Raw genomic sequence first — 24201 nt, forward strand, 5'->3', positions numbered from 1 at the left:
AAGCACAGTCTGTAATCAGACTGGCCTTGGTTGACTTGGATGTAGTGTCACACAAGGGCGGACCGTCGACTGTCAGAGGGAGGCCAGGGAAGGGAAGGGTGTGGTGACCAGTGCTATGTGTGTGAATCATAAATGCAAGAGAAAATGTGACGTGGTACAGGTAAAAAGAAGGGACTTGTCCTGACCCGAATGTCACAGGAGTGTCTTTTTCTTAATCCTTTCTTTTTGCTCACCATTGTACTAAACTGTCACTACAGTCTTTAACCACACTGCGGTCTCTCAAACCCACAGGAAGTTAAGTTGTCTTTCCTGTTTCCTCCTTTTTTGTTTTTTTTACCTGACACCCATCTCTCCATTTCTCCTTGTTCTTCTAAAGCTGCAACTAGAGCAACAGTTCTGTTGCTTAAAATTGCTGTAGAAGCCGTCATTGACTTTTTTCAGGATTCTTTTGTAAATAGAAAATTTAAAAGAATAACATTTATTTGAAATTCATTTTCCTGACACCTAAACTTTTGAATTGTAGTTTTTGTTACATTAATAAAGATTATTACACATAAAGGAGATGTTCTCACATATACACACAAAGTGATAAATATTACATAACAGTGTTTTATCTAGTGTGTTCATCTGGTGGCTCTTTTTTTATGGCAAGACTTCACAAAACTCGCAGCTGGGTTTCGTGCTTTCATTTCCTCGACCTCCCTCTGACTCTGTTTCTTTGATGAAGTGGCAAGTTCTCCAGTTACAAATGCGACATCAAGGAGTAATAGGAGACTTTGGAGTGCCGTTGTCGGTGGTCTAGAATTTGAGCTTGACCCAAACATAGTTATTGTAGAATGTACAGTACTGTCTTTGACAAGATTCTGTTAAGCTCATAGATGCCTGGAATTTTCAGAATTTTCAGAATTTCAGAATTCAGAAAAAAAAGTTCTAGAATTTGTTGTTCTTTGATGTCTGTATGTTCCATAACTCAAATTCCTGAAAATAAACTGTGGATTCCTAGAATGGTTCAACCAAAAAATGAACTTCTTTATAATTATTTACTCATCCAAGCCAAACCTGTCACTTTTCTTTAGTTTCAAGAGACACAAGATTGAGGATTAAGCTGCTTTTTCCAAATAATAAAAGTGCATTGTGACAAGGGATTTTCAAGCTCCAAAATGTACAAAAAAGCACCATAAACCTGTAAAATATTCTATATCATATGTGCTCTGTATTTCAGTTATTCTGAAGCCATATTCCTTTATTCAAATTCGGTTATAAAATATGATGGTTAGTGCTATCAAACGCATCCAAAATAAAAGTTTTTGTTTACATATTATATGTGTGTGTTCTGTGTATATTTATGTCTATATAAATACACACACTTGATCATCCACTTGATTGGCTCTATGACTCTCTCTCTCCTCTCCACCTGTAGCTGGTGTGTGGTGAGCGCACTGGCGCCGTTGTCCTGTGGCTGCCGTCACATCATCCAAGTGGATACTGCACACTGGCGGTGGTTGAGGAGAGACCCCCCCCCCCCCCCCCCCCCACAGGATTGTAAAGCGCTTTGGGTGTACGGCAATACACAATAAAGTGCTATATAAGTGCATCATTCATTCATTCATTCATTCATTCACACATACATGTATACATTTAAGAAAAATTGTTTATATATTTATCTGTAATATAAATTATATAAAATGTAAATATACATGTAAATATTTAAATATATATATATATATATATATATATATATATATATATATATATATATATATATATATATATATATACTGTATGTGTGTATTATATGCATAGCAAATATACACAGTACACACAAATAGGCCTGTATTATGTAAAAAAACAAATTTGGGGATGCGATTTCTCATTTGACAGCACTAATGATCATCAATGTGACCGTTTAAAAATGTCTGTCAATGTGTGAATTAGCTTTTAGTTTTTTAGTTTCAGTTTTAGTAATTTTGTTTGTTTGCCATTTTTATTATTATCATTTCTGTTTAGCTTTCGTTTTACTTTATTATTTGGTTTTAGTTTTAATAATATTAGTACTTAAAATGAAACCTGTTCAGTTGGTTGACAAGGCAACGCGTCTCATTTTCTTTTATGTTTTATAAGTGTGACATCTAATATTCATTTTATTTTTTCAGCTTTATTTCAGCTATATTTTAATTTACGAAAATTAATATTTAGGTAGTTTTAGCAAATTCAATAACTGAAACTTGAATCTGAAAGTTTTGTTACATGTAATGTTTATATTTAATATTATTATGTCAACTTTATATCAATTAACAAATGTTTTTATTTAATAGTTTTAGTATGTTTATGTAAAACATTTCTAATTTTCTTTAGTTTTGTAAATGTAAGTTTTACATCTAATTATTTTATCTCAGCTAATCTTTTATTTTATTTCAGAAAATGATTTTTAATACAATTAGTTTTAATTATTTATAACAACATTGGTGTGAATTGTAAATCTTTTGTTGAATTGTCACTTTAAACAATTTTTTTATGACCTTAAGAAGTGTTAAGTGGTGAATAAAGGAGGTAAATTTATCCCTCTTTCTCTCTCTCTCACACACACACACACACTCCCCTAATGTGTGTGAAGCTCCCTACCATCTTTGCTCTTACCGCTTTCCACAAGAATAGTTTCATTGTTCTAAAGTGTGTGATTCACTCCAGAACTTTACCACCTGCTTCGCTCTACTGCACATTGTGTGTGTGTGTGTTTGCAACAACAGGAAATCGATAAAAGCGCATCATACATCCGAACCGCAGAACTTTGGGCCCGCGGCCCTTCATGAACACAGAAAGGCTTTTCGGCATTCGCTCTTCCCTGGAATGTTCTGCGCCTCTGATCTATGGCCCAGCAAACAAAAGCTGTTCAATAAAGGGCAGGAATGTGTTTGCTTTGGCGAGAGAGTCAGGGGCGGTAAAAGGGGAAGCATTTGAGCACAACATGAGTGGACGGGCGCTGAAAGTGTGAAAAGGGGAAGGTTTTGGGTGGCGCACACGTGGAATGATTTTGTGAATAGTGTCGAATGTTTTTCAAAGTCGAAATGAAATCAAAATGTACAAAATTTACTTTCTTATTAATTTCTGGTGCATGATTATTCATTTTAATAATGAAATCTTCTAATACTTGCTATTACAATTATGTAGTTTTGTTCATTTTAATTCTTCGACTACATTTCTATTATAAATTGTTATTATACATTTTATATCTAAAGTATTTTGTGTATAAACAATACTTATTATCCAATATTTGTTTTGATATTTTTTAATATTTGTGGTTTGTGTATATTTTTGTACACTTTAAATATTACAAAAATCTAAAAATATTTTTAAAAATTAAATTGAAATATTACAATTATCTATACGTTATCAATTGTTATCATTTTGATAATTGTTGAGTGAATACACGCTCTTTTTAAATTATTATATACTATTATGATTATCTAATAATTTTTAATATCATTAATATTTTAATATTTAAGTTCCGCATGCACATACTTTTCAACAGCTGAGTTAAAATTTCTATAAATATTTATCAATCATATATTTATTCATCATATTTGTTTTTTTCGATTTATCATATTTATTTTTATAGATTTATTTGTCCTCAATTGTCTTTTTAACTCGATGAAGATCCTATTTCGCTTGCAAATATGTTGCAATATGTGTAAAACAGTTGATGAATGCCATTTTGTGCATGAAAAAGAAAATGTGGTGATTCACAAACTATACAAATCTTTCCCATCTCTGTTAAATGTTCTGACCATGATCTGCATTCCATAATTCATAACCGCATAATTGCATTGAGTTGCAGCCGGGCGTTTGATCGTCACACAGCGGTGTCTGTCAGAGTAATGGCACGCGGTGAAGCCACTTCCTGTCACTTAGGTGGACGTGAGACAATAAGGACCAATCATGCAGAAATCCATAACGTCCCAGTGACAGGAAGATGATTTGTTTGGTTAGATGCACACGCAAATGGCCTAGTTCCGTTCTGTCACAGATCAATGCAAGGGTTCTTGGGTAACGCTTTTATTTTAGGAAGTTATTTGCATTTGAAGGGACAAAGACAATGAGTTCACACCTGCCAATCAGAAGAGAAAGAATTCCGAACTAATAAAATTAATATGATAAGCATGTGACCATCACGCTTTGTTCTTACTTCTATGAAAAGAGATTATGATTTATATATCTTTTTGTTTTCCAGCCTGCGGTGTTGGATAACCTCCTGACTTCTATGAAGTTTGTCCTCCATGGAATGGGCGTCCTTCGCATCAACCTCGCTAACAGCAAGAACAAGGTTTGAACCGGACTCTTTCCTTTCTGCTGCTGTTGAACAATATATTTATTTATTACCCAGAGTTAAGATTTCTCTAATACAATAAGCTATTTTTAAATTTTAATTTAAATTTTTTTGTAATGTATAACAAATATGTTTATTATTATTATTATTATTATTATTATTATTTAATTTATAATAATAATTATTATTATTATATAATTAGTATGTCTTTTATATACCCATTTAGATTTCTTTTTTTGTAATTTATAAAAATATATTTTTTGGAATGTATTAATAAAAGCTTTGTTGTTTTATAAAATTATTATTAAAACTTTGTAGTTAATTAAATGTTGTTGTTGTCTTCATTGTGTACCCATTTAGATACAGATTTAAACATGCATTACTAGATCTTGTTACCTAGGGCTAGGATTACTGTAATAAAATAACCTATTTTTACATTTATATTTAAATATTATATACGTTTTTATATTTTAATTATTATATTTTAATGATTTATTTAATTTAAATAGAATGTATATATATTTTTCTAATATAAAACAAATAGAATAATTGTATTGTCGTCATTGTTGTTGTTTACTAATAATATTAATTATATATAATTGTCTTTATTATATAGCCTTTTAGATACGATTACATTTGATATCTATATATCAAATATATTTTTGTAATGTATAAAAAGTGAAAACTATTATTGCATTGTCTTCATGTATCCACAACGTCTATATATAGAGCTAAACTGTGTATAACTAGATCTAGTTACCATGAGTTAGCAAAGATCGTCTTGCTGTTTTACTGTTTGCAGTACTTACAGGGTCCACTAGGTGGCGGCATGTTTTCAGATCTAGGGATGTGAATGCCACCATTCAGTCCAAACCTATCAGTCACTGAGAGTCGTGTGCTATCAGAATCCTCCCTCGGTTCTGGCGTGTTCCAGACGTGGGTCTCAGACAGTCGTCGTTATCTTCTTCCGGATGCACCTAACAGCACAATGAGGGTCGTCTGCTTTGATTATTAAATATGACCATGATGCAGGGTGGCCTTGATAAGGTCATGTGACGAACGCTGTACTGTAATTAGACAGATCAGGGCAATTGTTCTTTAATAACAGTGCTAGAGGCGCATATGTGGTGGGTCACACCAGCAGATCTTTGCTCTAGTTGTTTAAATGTTATTGTTTTATGCGTATAAACCTTTGCTCCAATCCCTAACCTTAATTTCCCTTTCTTAAAAGGGTCATCGGATGCTAAATTCACTTTTACAAGTTGTTTGAACATAAATGTGTGTTGGACGTGTGTGTGCACATCTACCCTATAATGATAAAAATCCACCCAGTGGTTTTTACGTAATCCCTAAAAATAATATCTCCTTTTTCAAATCAGGCCGTTCTCATATTCTTATCTGTGTGACGTAAACAGACAAAGGCCCTTCCCAAGATTGTTGATTGACCCTGCCGTCTTACCTTAGACCCTTCTTGAGTGTGCTGTAACAGTCCAACCGCCATTGTTTCGACACCGGAGCAGGAGAAGACAAGAATGTCTCAGATTAAGTGACTGAGGTGTTTTGTTGTTGGATGTAATAATGAACATGGCAGCATTTACTCCCGACATCTGAGCTGCTGAAGACACAGTGGATTACCTGTGTTTTCGAAGGGAATGCGCCCCCTGATCTACCTAAATGGTGTTTGTTTGCGCAAATTATTCGTGATCCTGCTTCATTTACAGCAGAAGTGAGTATAAGGGTTTTTTATGAATCTTTGCAATCGCTGTTCCTAATAACGTGTTAGTTAGCAAGTTTTGCGGCTAAAGTAAACAGTCTCTTAAAGCACGGTTCGTCAACCCACAGAAGAGAGCGGCGGGGTCAGCAGAGCTCATTAGCATTTAAAGCAACATGCAAAAACAGGTTGATTTCAGCAGTGCTGATTTTAAAAGGGTGCTGTTTTACACTACCATTGAGAAATTTTAACCAAAGTATGTTATAGACTTTTTATTAAGACCCTAAAGAATCATATCAACTAACTAGGAAAACTAACTAGGTATAGATCACAATTGGTTGACTAGTCATCCAAAAACTGACCATTATTATGGTGGCCTAGTATTGCACAACACAGCGAAATCTCCACAACACAATGGAAACAAGCCACAACAAAATGAAATTAGCACAAAAACAAAGGAAACAAAACACAGCGGAAACTAGCTTCAACAAAACAAAATTGGCAACACAGCAACTTAGTCCTATGCCAAAATTAATCATTGTGTTGTGGTGATTTCATTGTGTTGTGCACTACTGGGCCACTGTAAATTATGATGCAAATGAGCAATCTAAATGGCTAATTTTGATATTTGTTGCATAGTGCCCAATTTAGCATGCTAACGTTATGCTAAGCTTTAGCAGTTAGATGTTTTGCACACTTGAAGTTCTTAAAATTGAGAAACGTTCTTGAAAAATGCTTTGCTGTACGAACAAATGATGTATTTCTCCATGTTTGTGGTGTTTCTTCAGGTCCACGCTCACTCCGTTCTCTCGTGTGGCCGTTGCTTCGACGAAGACCAGATGCTGTTCCCGTTCATAGGCCACGCCCTTTGCTGTTTGTGGGCGGATCAGGGGGTGCGGTCAGCAGCGGCACGAGGATACGAGTACGAACTCAATGACTCTGCACTATAGTGAGTAACACTTAGACTCACTAATCACTAATAGCGCACCATCGGTAATTAGAAGTTAGGTTAAAACAGTTATCACAGTAATGCATTATTTGAGAGCAATGTTTTCGGCCAAGAGTTCATATTATGATATTTAATATCTAATATTAGACTAGATTTCCTACAATATCTTGTTAGAAGCTTTTTGTTCATGTTTTGTTTTTTTTTGGAGTGTTTAGCTACTTAGCTGCACACTCTCTAATAAATACTGTTTGGTTGTGCTTGAGCATTTTATCTTCATGCCCACCTAGATTCAAAGCTAAAAATAGTCAATGAAAACATTTCCTTTTCTTTATGTTTTCAAGTAACCTTTGGTTTGCAAGCTACCAGCTTAGCCTGTTTAAAAAAAAACATTCTAATTACGCAGGGCTTCTTTAAGATTAGCTAGTCGGCTAGTTGTTCTGGCAGCCCATGGGCTAGTTGATTTTGATTATATATAAGTAATAGAACCCTTATGAAAATTAATGATGGTTTTACAGGTTTATAAAACTAAATAAATCATGGTTACTATAATTAAACCATGGTAAACTAACCATGGTTTTGCTACACTAACCATAGTTTAACCATGTTATTTGTAGTAAAATTGTGGTTATGCATATGCATTATGCCAAAAGACATGGTTACTACACTTTTACTACAATAAAACCATGGTTAATTTTCATAAGGGAAATTAGTGTAATTAAATGATAAATCATGTCAATTAAAATCGTTTGAATTACATGTTATATTAACCACACAATTGAAGCTAAAACATAATTTCAGTTAGCCACTTTTTTTTTTTTTTTTTTCGGTTTTCTCCCAGTTAGCCTCCATTTAATTTTAGCTTTTTTTTTTTTCTTTTTTTTTTCAGTTAGCCTACGTTTTGTCAGTTAGCGTTCTCTGTTTTGTTGGTTAAGAAAAGCTCTTTTAACTAGCTTGAACACGTCTTGATCCGAGAGCAAAGAGAATTCAGACCACGACATCGGAATGGGTCTCCGAAATGCTTTGCATCTCATTTGAATCTTATTTAACCACGCTCAAATAGGCCAATCATAATCTGGAAAAGGTCATGAATGTTTTATTCTAATCTAACTGGTTGTTTGACACGGGTGCTGACCCCAGAATCTTTCTCATATTCAGCAAACATTTCATGTGCAGCGAGGAAATTTACAGACAATTTTAAGTAAAACTGCTCCTCAAAATATTCATCGTATATTATTTTTCTGAATCTATTAGATCCTTAAGATCCTTAACACAGATTACGTCACTCATTTTCACTTATTGACAAGCATTTATCTCCTAAAGATTTGATCCTGAAGGATTTAAGGTTATTCAATATGTTATTGATTTTCTAGCTCTCTAGCCCAGGTTTTCCTAATGCTTCCTGATTCAGTTTCCGAAGACTCAATGGAGGTGTAATGGAACTAATGTGCGACTGCCACTCTTGAGCCATAATGGCCGCTGGTCTGTGACTTGATCTGACACTCCCACTGTGAATAATGGCTGATTAGTGGGATATTCAAACAGTGAATTGTGTAATTACATGTGTGTGCGATGACAAACTAAAACACCAGGAGGCTGATTATTTAAATGAAGCAGAGAGGGTCACCCGTGTCGCAGACGTGTGGTGTGTGCCACAGCGAATGAACCTCAAACTCTGCAGCGAGGTGTGTGTGTGTGGTAACTCATAAAAGGCAATTAGAAAACAGTCAAACTCAAAGCCTACAGCCTTTGCCAGTTGATATATATATATCCTGCAATGCATGCTGGGATGTCACGTAATGGATGTTTGACATGATAGCTTGTCTTTTTGATTAGCACGCAGGACACATAGTGAAGGTTGTAAAGAATGAGGAGATGATGGAGGCGAGCGAGATGTGAGGTGCTGTGTGTGGTTGAAGTTGTCCATACCAAATGTGTTTGACATCAAAACCCACACACACACAAAAAAATGCATAGCCTCGGTTCTACTGAATTCCCAAACATGTGCACACAAGTATGTCCTAGCAGTAGATTTGGGAAAAATGCCCCAATTAAGTGAATTATTTATTTAGATTGTTTAAAAAATATGATGTTGTTGTCGTTATTATTATTATTATATAGTATAGTGTGTATATATAGTGTTTTTAATAATAAATTTAAATGTAGTAATTATGTAGTGCTTTTAATAATAATTGTATAACAATGAATGTTATTTATTTAGTTATGTATTATTATTATTATTATTAATTTTAAAATTATATTATTTTTGTTATTAGTAGTAATGTTAATTGTACATATTAAATGTATCAATACCGATTTAAAACATTTTAATTATTATTAATTTAAGGCTATGTAAAGTAAGTGTGTGTCTGTGTGTAAATTTGATTGACAGGTACTCCTGCCCCCCATTGGCCCCTGGGGGCAGGAGTACCTGTCATAATATAGAGTCAATAACACGCTTGTCACGGGGAGCGACTAAATTATCATGGTACCAGTTTGAGTTGTGGTTTGAAAAGTGTCACACACACACACACAACACATAATGAAGAATTTAGCTGGAAAAAGTACTAAAATTTCACTTTATTTTATAATATGCCTGATTTGCATAAAAAGGAGGCTGAAAAGAATGACAATGACTTAATTAAATATGGTGTAGTGCTGTTTTGGCATAGAGATTTGCACTAAAACGTCATTCCTGTCTGCATCATACCGTTCTCTCACTCTCTCCAGGTTTAAAAACCTTTCCTCCCAAGCTGTCATGTCACACCTGCAGGAGTCCATCACCCATCATCACACACACACAAAGAAACGCACATTCTCTTTTTAAAGGTCAGATTTTCCATCATCTTTGCAGGCCAGGTCGCAGCTCCTCACCTGTTCATATCCTGCATGCATCTTGTGAAATCTCTTTTCATTTGGTCTTTCATCCGTTCTCATTTGCCCTCCCTCACTATTCTAAATTCTCCACAAAAACCACGACCCTAAAACCCTGACCAGCGTCATTTCACAAAATTCAATTGTGTGGAAAAATAGATCAGAAATGGAGTGAGGAGAAAAGATACTTCAGAGAGAAGGATGTTTGGTTAGAGGTCAAAGTGGTGTCAAATCAATCCGAGAGTTAAAGTCTATATCTACAAAACTCCAGGAGAGGTTTTTAAATGCTAAAAATGCTTCAGAATGTCACGTTGATGGATAAACCAGGTCGAACCTGCTTTGGAAAGGATGGCTCATTTGAAAAATGGCTCTAAAAATGGCTCTAAAGATGCTTTTCTTCTGTAGGACACAAAAGAAGAGATGTCGAATTAAGAGATTTCACTCTGCTCTTTTCCATACAGCATCCAATGAGACTGGCGCCCTACAAAATTATAATAATAACCTCAAAGGAATTGTTCACCCAAAAATGAAAATTTGCTGAAAATTACTCGCCCTCAGGTCATCCAAGATGTAGATGAGTTTGTTTCTCCATCGCAAAAGACTTGGAGAAATTTTGCATTATATCACTTGCTCACCAATGAATTCACTGTAGTGAATGGGTGCCGTCAGAATGAGAGTCCAAACAGCTGATAAAAATCCACACAACTCTAGTCCATAAATTAATGTCTTGAAGTTAAAAGCTGTATGTTTGTAAGAAAAAAAAAATCTATCATTATGGACATAATAAAAAGTCTCTTCATAATAACGTTTCTTCTAGTGAAAAGTCCATCTTCTGTTGTCCTGTTGTCAAAATCGACTGCCATATTTGTTTAGAATAGTCTTAGACTATTTTCACTTGATCTGTGCACATTTTTCTCCTGATTCAGATGAGACTATTTTTTTCACTGGAGGAAGCGTTTTTATAGATTATAAACTCATAGGAAGTGACGGTTGTAGAGTTAAAATGTCTTCGTGATGGATTTATGTTCTTACAAACATGTAAATTTTCGCTTCACCAGACGTTAATTGATGGACTGGAGTCATGTGGATCATTTTGTGTGATGTTTTTATCAGCTGTTTGGACTCTCATTCTGACGGCACCCATTCACTGCAATGGATTCACTGGCGAGCAAGTGATATAATGCTGAATTTCTCCAAATCTCTTCTGATGAAGAAACAAACCCCTCTACAACTTGGATGGCCTAAGGGTGAGTAAATTTAAAGAGAATTTTCATTTTTGGGTCAACCATGATCAGCTTGGACCAGTTAAAAACCATCAGAAACTGGTTTGGCTGGGTTTTTTTTATTTATTGTAGGGACTATATAAAAAAAGACTTTCCTTTCCCTAGAGAACGTTAGAGAGTGAGACAGATCAACAGCGACAGGGCCTTTGTGTCCCGCTGGGAATTGAAGGCCAGCAGCGAGTGAATCCAGATGCACGTAACGGCATGTCTGTTTTATACACCCAGACGCATTTAAAGAAACACACCTTACGCTTGTTCACTCACAGTCTCTGCTCAGGCCCGAGGTGCTCGCTGTCGTGCCGCCCAGGGGGTTTACAAGTTCAGACTCTGCTCGAAAGCCAAGAAATCGCATTGGCACTGAGGTTGGAGTGTGATATTGTGTGTTTGTGTCTGTTTATCTGTCATTTAAAACCAGAAACACCTCACACAGTGTTCTTGATTCACTATGGTAGTAAAAAACATAGTAATCCACAGTGGTATTGTCATTAACTGAAGCTAAAATTATTATACAATGTTTTTTGTTTATTGAAATAAAGCTAAAATAAAATATAACAAAAATGAAATGAAAATTAAAAATGTTGCCATCTGCTGTTATGGTGGAGCAACAGCCTGAAGACACCCCTGCTAAGTCAACAATCAACTAAACAGATTAATAACACCGTTGGTTTAACGATACAGACGTTTGTTAAGAATGTAGCATGTACGTTTTAGTACTCCCTTATGCAAAATCATATTCTTCTAATATCTGCCGTTACACCATTATTCATGTTGATAGTTAACTGGCTATTTTGAACGATGAGTGAAACTTTAGTTCAAGCTACAAGCTAAAGTGGTTTCCGCAACACTGCTAATGTCATGGTGGTGCAAATTTCACTTAGTTACATAAACTGTAGTCAAGCTTGTTCTCTTTGAAAATGTAGTTAGCCGCTCTACAAGCTACTAACAAAAAGTAGTTAACTTGTGCTAAATTTAGTTGAAAACATGAACACGGTTAATAGCTAGCTATAAAAGGGTGACATTTTAGCTAACTTTGTTATTCATCAAGATTCTCCTCCAACCAGTGTGTTAGCATGACATTAGCTGTGTTCGGTAAACAACACTGAAACTTTAGCTTGCTACATAAGCTAATTGTCAAACTTTTTTCTACAAGCTGCTAACAAAAAGTAGTTCACAAGCTAAATTTAGTTAAAAACATTAACTTATAGCTAGCTAAAAGATGAAAGTTTAGCTAACTTTAACTTTGTTAGCTATAAAGCTAATTGCCATTTAATCTCTTTTCAAAAAGTAGCCACTCTTCAAGATACTAACAAAAATAGTTCACTTGAACTAAATTCAGTTAAAAACATGAACTAAGTCAATAGCTAGCACCTTGACAAGATTCTCTTCAAACCAATGCTATAGCGTGACATTAGCCATGTTAGATAAACTAAATTTGAAACCATAGCTTTGTTAGCTATCGGCTAATTATTTAAGTTCTTTCCAAAAAGTAGTTAGCAACTCAAATACAAGATAACAAAAAGTAGTTCATGTGAGCTGAATTTAATTGAAAATATGAAATTGGTCAATAGCTGATTAGCTAAACTTCAACTTGCTAGCCATAAGCTATTTGTCATTTAAGATAGTACTCTTTAAAAAAAACAAGTTAGCCACTCTTGCTAGGTATACCCTGCTAGAAAAACCAGCATAGACCAGCATAATTCCCATGCTGGTTAATGCTGGTTTATGCTGGACTATGCTGGTAAATGCTGGTTTGGTGCTGGTTTAGCTGGTGGACCAGCAAGACAATGCTGGTCTACCAGCATGGTCTTGCTGGTGATGCTGGTCTACCAGCCTGGTCTTGCTGGTCTACCAGCATGGTCTTGCTGGTGATGCTGGTCTACCAGCCTGGTCTTGCTGGTAATGCTGGTCTACCAGTCTGGTCTTGCTGGTGATGCTGGTCTACCAGCCTGGTCTTGCTGGTCTACCAGCATGGTCTTGCTGGTGATGCTGGTCTACCAGCATGGTTTTGCTAGTGAGTCTCATTAACCCTTTAAACATCTCCTGCACAAAATTTGTGTAGCGCCCCCTGCCCTCTCGAGAGTTACAGCTCTCAAGCTTCTCAAGTCTGTTAGGGTGGAGCACCAAGTTATGGTGATATGTCTCTCGGCAAGCAAAATGTAAAACCTAGAATGTTTCTGTCTATTTTATCTTATTTATTTTTTATTTATAATAATTAGGTATAATTTTAAAGCTTAGAAATTCAGCTTTCGAATGCATCCAACCATTTTGATAAACTCCTAACCAGTGATGCCTAGTCAGTCTAAACCGAAGTGTACCGCCGATGGGCGCCCCTAGCGAAGAAAAAAATTATAATCATAATTTTTAAAAGCAATGCCTTGATCAACACAAAATAGGAGTCATTGGAAAGCTTGGGGTCTGACCTTTACAATGCATTTGGCCACTTTGATTAATTCCTAAGTAGTGCTGAGTTATTTGCGGATAAATAGAAAAAATGTTTTCATAATTGATGAAAAATGTTTTTTGTGCCATGTACTCTAATATATCAGAAACATACAACTCGGATAGTCATGTGTCATTTGAAAGGTCTCACTGAGTAGAATAAAACAAGTATAATTGTTTGGGGTTTTGACTAAATTTGAGTGAGACATTACTTCTATTTCAAAACTGTAAAGGGCTAAGAGAAAGGCTACCTTGTTTCCAAATGCTGTAACTTTTGTTTACTTCATGATACTTCACAGTTTAATTCACATACAGCACACATGTTGGGAAACATCACCAAAAAAAAAAAAAAAATTCTTTCATGAGATATTGAACATCAAATAAGAATAATATGAAAAATGTTCCTTGACCCCACTAATTATTTTTTACATTTTATCACCTATTTCTCAAAATGAGAATATTCAAATGCAAAGTTTTTTTCCCCCTAAAAATATAGAAAGATTTCTATCAAACGATACCTACTTTTTAACTCTCCTTGCTACGGCCTTGAAGTTATGAGTCATTATTTTTGTATATGGCACTCAGAAAACAGTTTTTAAAATTCCTTCAGGGAGTCAAGAGCTAAACAAAAAGGCATATTTTGTTATAAAATACTGTAACTTTTGGATACTTTATGCAATCACCAAAAATTTGAAACAGATACAGCTAACATGCTGGGGAGCATCATCAAAAAATAATTTTCCTCCTACCTTATTTATATCCTGAGATACTGAATGTCAAATAAGGCAGATATGAAAAATTTCTCCAGCACTCAAATTTTTCTTACATTTTCATCAGCTATTTCTCAGGAGGAGAATGTCCTAATGAAATAATTGTTTAAAGTTTTCTATAAAACGATACCAACCTCTTTACTCTCCTTGCTACAGTCTTCGAGTTACGAGTCATTATGTTTGTGTATGTCACTCAGAAAAAACAAATGCCCTCAGGACTTAAAGGGTTAATGCACATTTATGCAGCCAGCACTTGGTCCATTTAATAAGTTGCTTGTTTATTGCTAAGTTTAAAGTACTGAAATAGAAGACAATGAAATAGAAATTAGGCTATCAATGTCAAGGAGTTCTTTAAGGGAAGTACATTAATATATTGTAAATACTTGGCCTGCAATACAACACATACCATTATCTCAATTTTCATATAAATTAATTACAATAAATATAAAAATAAACTGAAGATTATAGAACATTAACGTCTGTTTGAAATAAGTTTTATTATCGCAACAAAAACATTTGCACGTTACATTCACATTTATAGGAATTGCTTGATAGCATTGCTATCATGACAATATATACAGTACATTCAATATTCATAAAATAAATTATCATGCTTCCCTTGATACTTTGTGTGCGAGATGAATACATGCCTCTTCAACCATCTATATTTTCTAGCCTTTGTGGCAATATGGCCTGCAACAGTCAGTTAACAAACACTGTACACCAATATAACAGATTACATTAACAGTGTTCCTACAAGCATCCTCTGACAATGTATTGTGGAGGATGTTTAATCAAAAAGTACATTGCAGTAACTTTGGAAAGCAGTTTGTTTATCATTTTCGGTTTCAATGTCAGTTGCAACCCGTAAGGCCCCATTACACTGAGCATGTTTAAGGCATAGCACTGAATTGTGGGAGGAGTGCAAAGGCATTGTTAGGTGACTGACAGTTGGAGCATGAAATTCTTGCTTGAATCATCGGTACAAAGAATGAATTTAATAATTCAAATATACAACTATGTGGACATAAAATCATCAGAATACTACAAAAATAAAATATATAAATAAAAAAATACTTACAGAACCAGTGGCCCTTTCCATTTTATAATTCTATAATTCCATTCTATAATTCCAGACACATCAGCATCTCATAACATCAGTCATCATCAAACTGGAGAAATAATGACCCTTGAAAGACCACCTCATCTGTCAAACATGGTGATTATAGTTTCACTTGTGATTTCACTTGACTGAATAAACTTAATCTTAGGACTTCTGTGTGTTGATATGTGCAGGCTGTTTAACATGTCCCTGACTCTGACACCTAACAACCAAAAGAGCCATAGAGCCAATATACTGTATATAAGAGTGGAACAAATGTCAACTTTATCATTCTTTGTGAAGTGGTGACTTCATATACAGTACATCCCAGCACAGCTCTGCCTAGCTTCAATCTGAAGCCAAAATAACTGAAAGTACCTGTGAGAGGTGTGCAGGGTCTTTCCATGAATGGAACTGGTTCAGGTGTCATTAGATGACCTAAATGTGAACTTGGGTCATGTGAAAACTTGAAGTGGTGTCACAAGTGTTTGATAGTGATGATAAGCCCTGTCTGTTTTTTTCCTTTTCTGTTTTTCTCTGGCCTTGGGTGCGAATGTCTTCCTAGATATTTCTTCTTTGTTTCCAGATATTCGTTGAGCCTTTTCTTCAGGGTCCTTGTTCTGTCAGCGAAGTAGCGTTTCCCAATGGCGTCACATGCGATGTCACACTCCAGTCTTCCTCTCAAAGGGGGTCTTGTCTTGAGGGTATCCCCAGCTGAGATCTTAAGATGTTCAGTGTGTTGTGGCTGTAATAACCTGGCTAGTTGTTTTGACAGTCAACCTTGTGGGATACTTCTGGTGGTGCCTGTTGAGTTAGCAGTGTTCATCCTTACCTTAAATAAAGTCAGGATTCTCATTATCCACTTGTTGTATCTGTTGGTCACTGAGACCTGCTGAAAACTAGAGGAAGGTGCAGCAGGTCTCAGTGACCAACAGATACAACAAGTGGATAATGAGAATCCTGACTTGATTCAAAGGGGTAGTTCACTCAAAAATTAAAATTCTGTCATTAATTACTCCACCCTCATGTCGTTCCAAACCCGTAAGACCTTATTTCATCTTCGGAACACAGTTTAAGATATGTTTGATGAAATCCGAGAGCACTTTGACCCTCCCATAGATAGCAAGGTTCCTTACACAATCAAGGCACAGAAAAGTACCAAGATGATCGACAAAGTAATCAACTGTAATGTTACGCAGCTACGAGAAAATTTTTTGCGCAAAGAAAACAAAAATAACGACTTTGTTCACGAAAGTACCATGATGCAAGCGTGTGGCGGCACTGACCCAGATCTGGAGTGATGACAGTGAACACAAGGCAGAGGGCACGCGCATGTGTTCAACTTCATCACGCCAGATCTGGGTCAGCGCCAGCTTTTGAATATTCTCATTTTTCTTTGCGCAAAAAATATTCTCGTAGCTTCGTAATGTTACAGTTGAACCACTGATGTCACATGGATTACTTTGTCGATGATCTTGGTAATTTTCTGTGCCTTGATCGTGGTAGTACCCTTGCTCTCTATGGGAGGGTCAAAGTGCTCATGGATTTCATAAAAAAATATCATAATTTGTGTTCCGAAGATGATCGAAGGTCTTACGGGTTTGGAACGACATGAGGGTGAGTAATTAATGACAGAATTTTCATTTTTGGGTGAACTATCCCTTTAAGGTAAGGATAAACACTGCTAACTCAACAGGCACCACCAGAAACATCCCACTGAGGTTCCCACAAGGTTGACTGTCAAAACATCTAGCCAGGGTCTTACAGCTACAACATACTGAACATCTAAAGATCTCAAGACCCCCTTTGAGAGGAAGACTGGAGTGTGACATTGCATGTGACGCCATTGGGAGACACTACATCACTGACAGAACAAGGGCCCTGAAGAAAAGGCTCAACGAATATCTGGAAACTGACATGCACAGTCTGTGAACTCCAGACCGAAACCGCTCACAGCGTTTACTGCACAGGGGTCAAAGTCATTTCAAATCAACGACCAGTCTTTGAACAGAAAGGGCTTATCATCACCAACAACTCACCCCCATTAGTCAATCACTTGTTATCATGTGAACACACTTGTGGACAGCTGAGCCAGCTCCATTCACTGAATTATGATTGTAAGATTTGTTCAACAACCAATCCTGTTTTCTCAAGGGGAAACCAAACATCGCTAATGTTTATGAGAAGTAATTCAAAACTGCAGCTGATCATAGTTTTAGCTGGTAGCTGGTACTTAAGATTACTACAGCTTAAAGCGAGCTACAGAATGACCACCTATGATGAAGACTAGTCTCTCTCATATGTATTTGGAAAGTCACAAATGTATGTCTGATCACCCGTCTTTAAAACTATGCATTTCTGCTCTAACCTGTCTACTGAAATCAGACACACTGGCAAAAAAAGGCTTCCACTTACAAGTCTGATATGTGACACAAACCCATGACCTTGTGATAAAGGAAACGAGGCATTTGTATAAAGTTTTTTGAAAAGGACAGCAATTTCTGTACCCCCTTCTGAAGGAAAGGATACAATATTTTGGATTTCTCCATAAACACCATCACTCATCTTTGCAAAACAGTCTCTGCGTCTCTTACTAAGGCTATAGCTTTTGCTGGTATAAACCAGTCCTTTATGCACCATTCTCTTGTGCACTACCATTTCATCTGGTGCATGTTTCTGTGCAGAAATGAAGGCTCTTTTTTCATCATCAGTAGTCTCTGTCACTCTGCCACTATCCAGAACAGTTGTGTCTTGAAATTTTGTGAAACTCTTTACTCTTGGGTCATTTGTCATTTCCAAACAGAACTCCTTAACTTGCTCGCTAACTGCATACCTTGTGGTAAAGAGTGGTATTGCTCTGTGCAACAGGAATTTGTTCACAATCTGCAGAGCTACACACTTTGTTCCATGCACCAGTTTCAACAGACCACCATTTGCATTTTCAAACACAAATGCTGAGTGTGCCCAGAGTGGCCCCCACAATTTCACTGATTTAGCAAGGGGAGTTAGCAGGTGTACATTAAATGTCATAGACGCCTCACCATACAGCAACTGAAACCTTGCCACAAACTCGAAAAGCATGTTATCTGCTTTGTTGATGTCTTGGAAGGTAATGCTCTCATTCAGAAGTAGAAATACTGCTGATACCAGAAGGCCTAGGTGCTTCACATAACGTGGTTGAAGTACATCATTCAGGACTGGCAAGCTGTAAAACAGGAGCCATGCTCGCCACTCTGAGGCTTTCCAGTACTTGAATTCTGCAAGGGGTCTGGGTTGTCGTGTTATCAGGTGTGGTGGCTTTATGTCCTTGATCCTGTTTTCTAGCACCCTCATAGTGTTGGGACTCCCAATGTAGTAGGGTTGATCACTGTTGTTCAAAAGAAGCTCTGTGAGCTGTCTAATGACACCAAGTAAGACAGCATGCATATAGTCTGGAACAAAGCCCCACACTATATCAAAATAGGGCATGTTTATGAGTGGTGATGGACCTTTTACTCCTCTGACACTTCTGTTTTGTGCTAATGCTTGCTCCATATCTGCCAGCATTTTCTTCGCTTCTCTGTCAGGATATTCAGTGTTAGTCACAGTGTACTTCACCTGTTTCTCTACTAGAGTACCAGGATGCAAACAGAAGCTACAACCAAAGTACCCATTAAACTGTGTGGTGTTTTGCATGGCTGGTCTTGCCTTTGAGTCTACACAACAACACATTCCAACAATTTTGCTGTTCACACGTTCCATTTTTTCTCCAAGACACGCCACTGGATGCCAGTGTTTTGGCCTGATCAACAAAGGGTCTGAGAAAAATAGACATGACTGGCTCTTGAGTACCAAACCAAAGACCTGCAAGCACTACATTCTGAAATCTCATTTTGGGAGGGAGCTCGTTTAAATGCAGGTGTATGGGCCATATAGAAAATCTGGAAGACTTGTACACAGGTGAGCCATCAGAATTGAAATTAAATGACAAATTGTTGGGATCTGACAGAATTTCACCTGGTCTTGACAAGTTTCGATACATTTCACCATCATATATGTCTGAGATGACATATTCATTCTGTTGCCTTTGGTCTCTGCAGTTCATGCTGTTTTGAATCTGAGGATTTTCAAGCAGCGTCTGGATTTGAGGTGCAATTGGTATGTTGATAAAAAAGCTTGAGCTATTCAAGGAACTGATTTCAATGGGAGCACTACATATTGCACACTGTTCAATGTTTTTGTCTTGTATGCCTTCTTGTGTGCCAATGTATACTTTACAGGTTTTGCAGTAGAAGTGGAACTCCACAATGTCTGAGTTGTTTTTAAAGACCTTATTGAACAAATATTTTGATCTGGGTAACACCTCTTTGCCAAACAGAGTATTTATGAGCTTTAATAAATCATGAAGTTGTGTCCCTGTTATATTATGTCTTGCTGCATGACTCATCACCATGAGCAGTGCCTCAGCCTTTGTCGTTGTACCTGCTGACATTAGTACTGAATCCATGTCTGCGTCAAAACCTATCTGTCTGAATGGATCATCTTCTGGAATGTCTGTAATTTCCGTATCAACTCCAGAAACACTGCCTTCAGATGATGAATCACAACTAAACTGCTGGGCCATGTCACTTGGTTGCTGCTCAGATGTAAGCAGAAAGCGACCAGATGAAGACATGAGCTACAAAATTACAAAGAAAACACATTCTTGAGTGCATGTGTCTACATACAATGACAGTAAACTAAGAAATGTATGACTGACTGGTAGGGCTGTGCGATATGATGGTATACACAGAGCCAGATTTATGCATAGGCATTCTAGGCAAGTACCTATGCTCGCTCGTCCAGGGGGGCCCAAACACAATGAAGAGATATATAATATTTTTTTTATACTATGGGCTATCTACAACAGTAAAAGAACCACAACCCCAGAAGACATTGAGCAAATAAATATAACACACAATAGGGTAAAAAAATTGATAAACTATTTCCATGTCTTCCACCTTTTTTATGTACAGAAATCACACTTTCTTTCTCCCGTCCTCTCTCACAGATGCACACACAGTACAGACACGCACTCGTGCATACACGCGGAGACGCGCATAGAAACTTGTTGTAAGAGCTTCCCCGCGAATTTCTCAACAATATAGTTTCGCAGCTGTAACGAGGTTCTTGAAGCAGTGCAACTTAAGATTCACTATTAGTAGACGCTGCTTATTACATGGGGTTGTGGGGTACATGCGTATCATATGTACACGAAAACTGCGTATCATATGCACGCCAAACACGTCCGTATCATATGAACGCCAAAGTCCATTTTCGCGTATCAATACCACAAGTTTTCGTTTTTATTTGGCATACTATTTATTTGCATTTTCATGAGACTGGGCAAATTAGTTCAACACACACAAGATTTCAGGACGGAAACATGGAAAAAAATTGCAAGTTTATATCTCACAAAACAAGTCAGAATTGTGAGATAAAAAAGTATTTTAGTAATTTACAGAAAATATTCTATATCGGGATATGTATCGTTATCAGGATATGAAACAGGATATGAGATTTTGGTCATATTGCACAGCCCTTCTGACCGGTGACAAAGAATGGGTTGTTCCCTGCCCTGACCTCAATATTTGCGCAGCTTGAACCTGGTCTGACTAATTAGTATTGCTAATACATATATAGTATCTGACTAATTGCCGTATTGCTAATGTATGCTTATTCCTGATAAAAGCGACAAACGATTTTTTTGTGTTTATTAATAAGGACATCAAACCTGTCGTTTTTTATATTATTATTATTATTCTTCATAAGTCTGTGTGTACAATTTTAACGCGCCATTGTCATCCAGTGTGAATAATGGTGAATAATGGTCTTGGCAGCTAATAATTATTTACGATGTCATAGGTGGCTCTATAAAATGTTTAGATTATAAATGATAAATCTCACATCGATTTATTCATAATAATGGTTAAAATGGTTACTAGTATTGGCACTTTGCTTCGTGGTCTGGGCAGTACATTCTTACCATAGTTCGTCTTATGAAATGAAGCGAAACAAAAACTAAAATAGTCTTTTAGTTAATTATTTTTAAAGTCCATATTAATGTGATCATTCCTAACCGTTTTGACGTCGAGGTCCCTTTTTACTTCTCCTCTTTTAGGTGACCTTTAGGGACTGCAAGGTTCAATTTGGGGTCCTAAATAGTTTTGTATCCATATTATGAAGTAAACTTCTCAGTGTTGCGAAGTTCCTGACTGTCTGTAGTTGTGCAATGGAAAAGCAGTTTTCTACCCCCCTGTCATGAAATACCCCCAGGTGTCTTCCCACTCAGCAGACATGTTGAAATAAAAATAAACGTAGTGCTCCTACGGACGTGCATGTGGGCTTCAGGTTGTGTTCCAGCTCTTCTCCCTCATGACTCCTCTGGAACTATAAATACACTGTGCTGCTACACATTCAATCTGCTGGTTTCATCTTGCTGTCATCATAGTGATAAAAGAGCAAAGCGCCATTATTGACCCTTCGTTATGGAGAGTCTGTGTCTCTTCAGTAGTTCTGCGTGCTTGTGTTTCACGAAACTCATTCTGACTCTTCCCTGTAGGAATTGAATGATTTGGCACGTGATCCTCCTGCACAGTGTTCAGCAGGTCCAGTGGGGGATGATGGTGAGATCACAGACTTTACATGTATTGTGTGGTGTTTATGGCCGAATGTATTTACTGTAAACTGATGCTGTACATGCAATCTCTCCTGCAGTGTTCCACTGGCAGGCAACAATCATGGGGCCGGTGAGTACAATAAAGCACTGTTGCAGAAGCATGTTACTGAATTAGGGGTGCTCCGATCAGGATTTTTGAAGCAGAAAGCAGTATCTGCCGATACGATCACCGATACCGATCTTTTTAAAGCCTTCTTTTTATCATGTAGAATTTTTTATAGTGATGATCCAATCAAGATTTTTAGACATTTATTCAGGGCCTGAATTTCATTTTCGAAAATGAATTCCCCTCTTAGGTGACTCTTGTGAGTGTCTTGTATGCTTTTTTGTGAGAATTTTTTTATTTGAAGGGTTGGAGCCCCTTTTTTCAAACATTTTTAAAAAATATATGTTTATCTCCCCTAAATGTTTGATAATGCACTGCATTTTTGTTTTGACAATATAGCCTACACGCAGTACAAGCCTGATTTCGTGAGCTGTATGTGAGGTGTGTTTTACACCTGGTTCACACATACTCTAATTCAGCGCGTGCAGCGGAAACGATCGCTGCTGCTGCAGATGCACCGCTCCTGGAACGATCTCATGGAATCCGTTAACATGAGCACGGAAAAAATACGCACTGCATACGGAGTAATGTGAACCTGGCATTATGTGTGCGCGCTGAGAGTGTGCATGAGCGCAGTCTCCGGGAGAGCGCGCAAGCGCAAAATGGATAGAAACACTGGATAGAATTAAAAAGAAATCCTATTTGTATAATTATATAATCTATCATAATTTAAAGTAGTTCAAAGCACTTTTTTGTACACTCTTTTTAGTATAGTTACTATTAGCACAGGAACTCTTAGAAGACAACAATTTATGCTAATGATGCTATAGCGTGCCTTGCAGCAGCAGTGCGAATGCAACATGTACATTTCAGTATGCAACCGTGTGTACTTCAATCTCTGACGTATTAGAGTTTAGCACAACCTGGCCTTTGTTCTGTTCGCATGAACAGAATGACAGTCTTATCAGTGCAGGAAAAGATGCCTCAAACACTCTTAATCAAAAACTATGGCGCAGTTGTCTGAGGTTAATGCTTCAAAACTTTGTTTGCGTGAGTGTTTGTCTAATTCTCTCTCCAGGGTGTTTGTGACCTCTTGTGAGGTGTGTTTAGTGCGCGCTCCCGGATAATCCCTCTCTTTAGCACATCCGTGTACAGAAATCCCCCTACAGATTTGCTTATACTGTATCATGCTGTATTAATATTCATGCTGGTAATTAGCATACAGCGCGTGTTTCCCCCGGGCCGGTCTTATCGCTGCCACAGACACTTACTGCAGTCAGAGGTAAAGCTGCTTACCTAGACAATGAGAGACGGCCCTTAAGGAGAGGGTTTTTCCCTCAGAGACCTGATTATAAGAGGTGAAGAGACGCGTTTGCTCCCAAGCCACTTTTTTACTGACAGGTTGCTGGAGTTAAAACCTAAAACCTGTCCGTATCAAACTAGGAACTGCTAAGGGGCAGGATAATGTCTGCCATTTAAGGTTTCAGTGCTGCACGAAATAAGTCTGGTGTCACTAACGCAAAACAAACTAGGTTGTGTGACAGCACGATATCGGTACCATACCAATTATCAACCGATATTGTAGTGTTTTTTTTTTTGTTTTTTTTATTGGCAGGTTGTGTATGTTTGTTGGATATTTAATACATTTGCTGTCATCTGACCTTCACTTTGAATTCTTTAAAAAAGTGAATTCATCTTTATTTATTTATTGTTGCTGTACATTTTAATACTGTGATGCCTAAATTCACTTGAAGTATTTATTTATTTTATTTATTTTTTTTAGTCATTTATTTAAAATTTATTGAGACCAGCGTTGTTATAGCTAAGATTAAAGCTAAAACTATTTAAAATGGGTTGCCGGTAAATAAAATAAAGCTTAAATGTAATAAAATATAAATATTATATGAAAAACTTAAATTTAGAAATGTTGCTTTCACTACTAACTGAAATAAGCTTAAATTGAATGAAATACTTAAGTAACTAAAACTGAAAAAAATTAAATGTATTAA

The 24201-nt window shown here is 36.7% G+C and overlaps 1 protein-coding gene across 1 annotated transcript in view; it reads left to right on the forward strand.

Annotated features, from left to right (window-relative positions):
* gnav1 (guanine nucleotide binding protein (G protein) alpha v1) overlaps positions 1–24201 on the forward strand; it is a 43792-nt gene that overhangs the window by 6319 nt on the left and 13272 nt on the right. Inside the window, exons 3-4 of the mRNA XM_079425770.1 lie at positions 4229–4321; positions 6824–6984. Of these exons, the coding sequence (XP_079281896.1) occupies positions 4229–4321; positions 6824–6984 (254 nt within the window). The remainder of the gene's footprint in view (positions 1–4228; positions 4322–6823; positions 6985–24201) is intronic.

This window comes from Barbus barbus, assembly GCF_936440315.1.
Source record: "Barbus barbus genome assembly, chromosome: 9".
Taxonomy (NCBI): domain Eukaryota; kingdom Metazoa; phylum Chordata; class Actinopteri; order Cypriniformes; family Cyprinidae; genus Barbus; species Barbus barbus.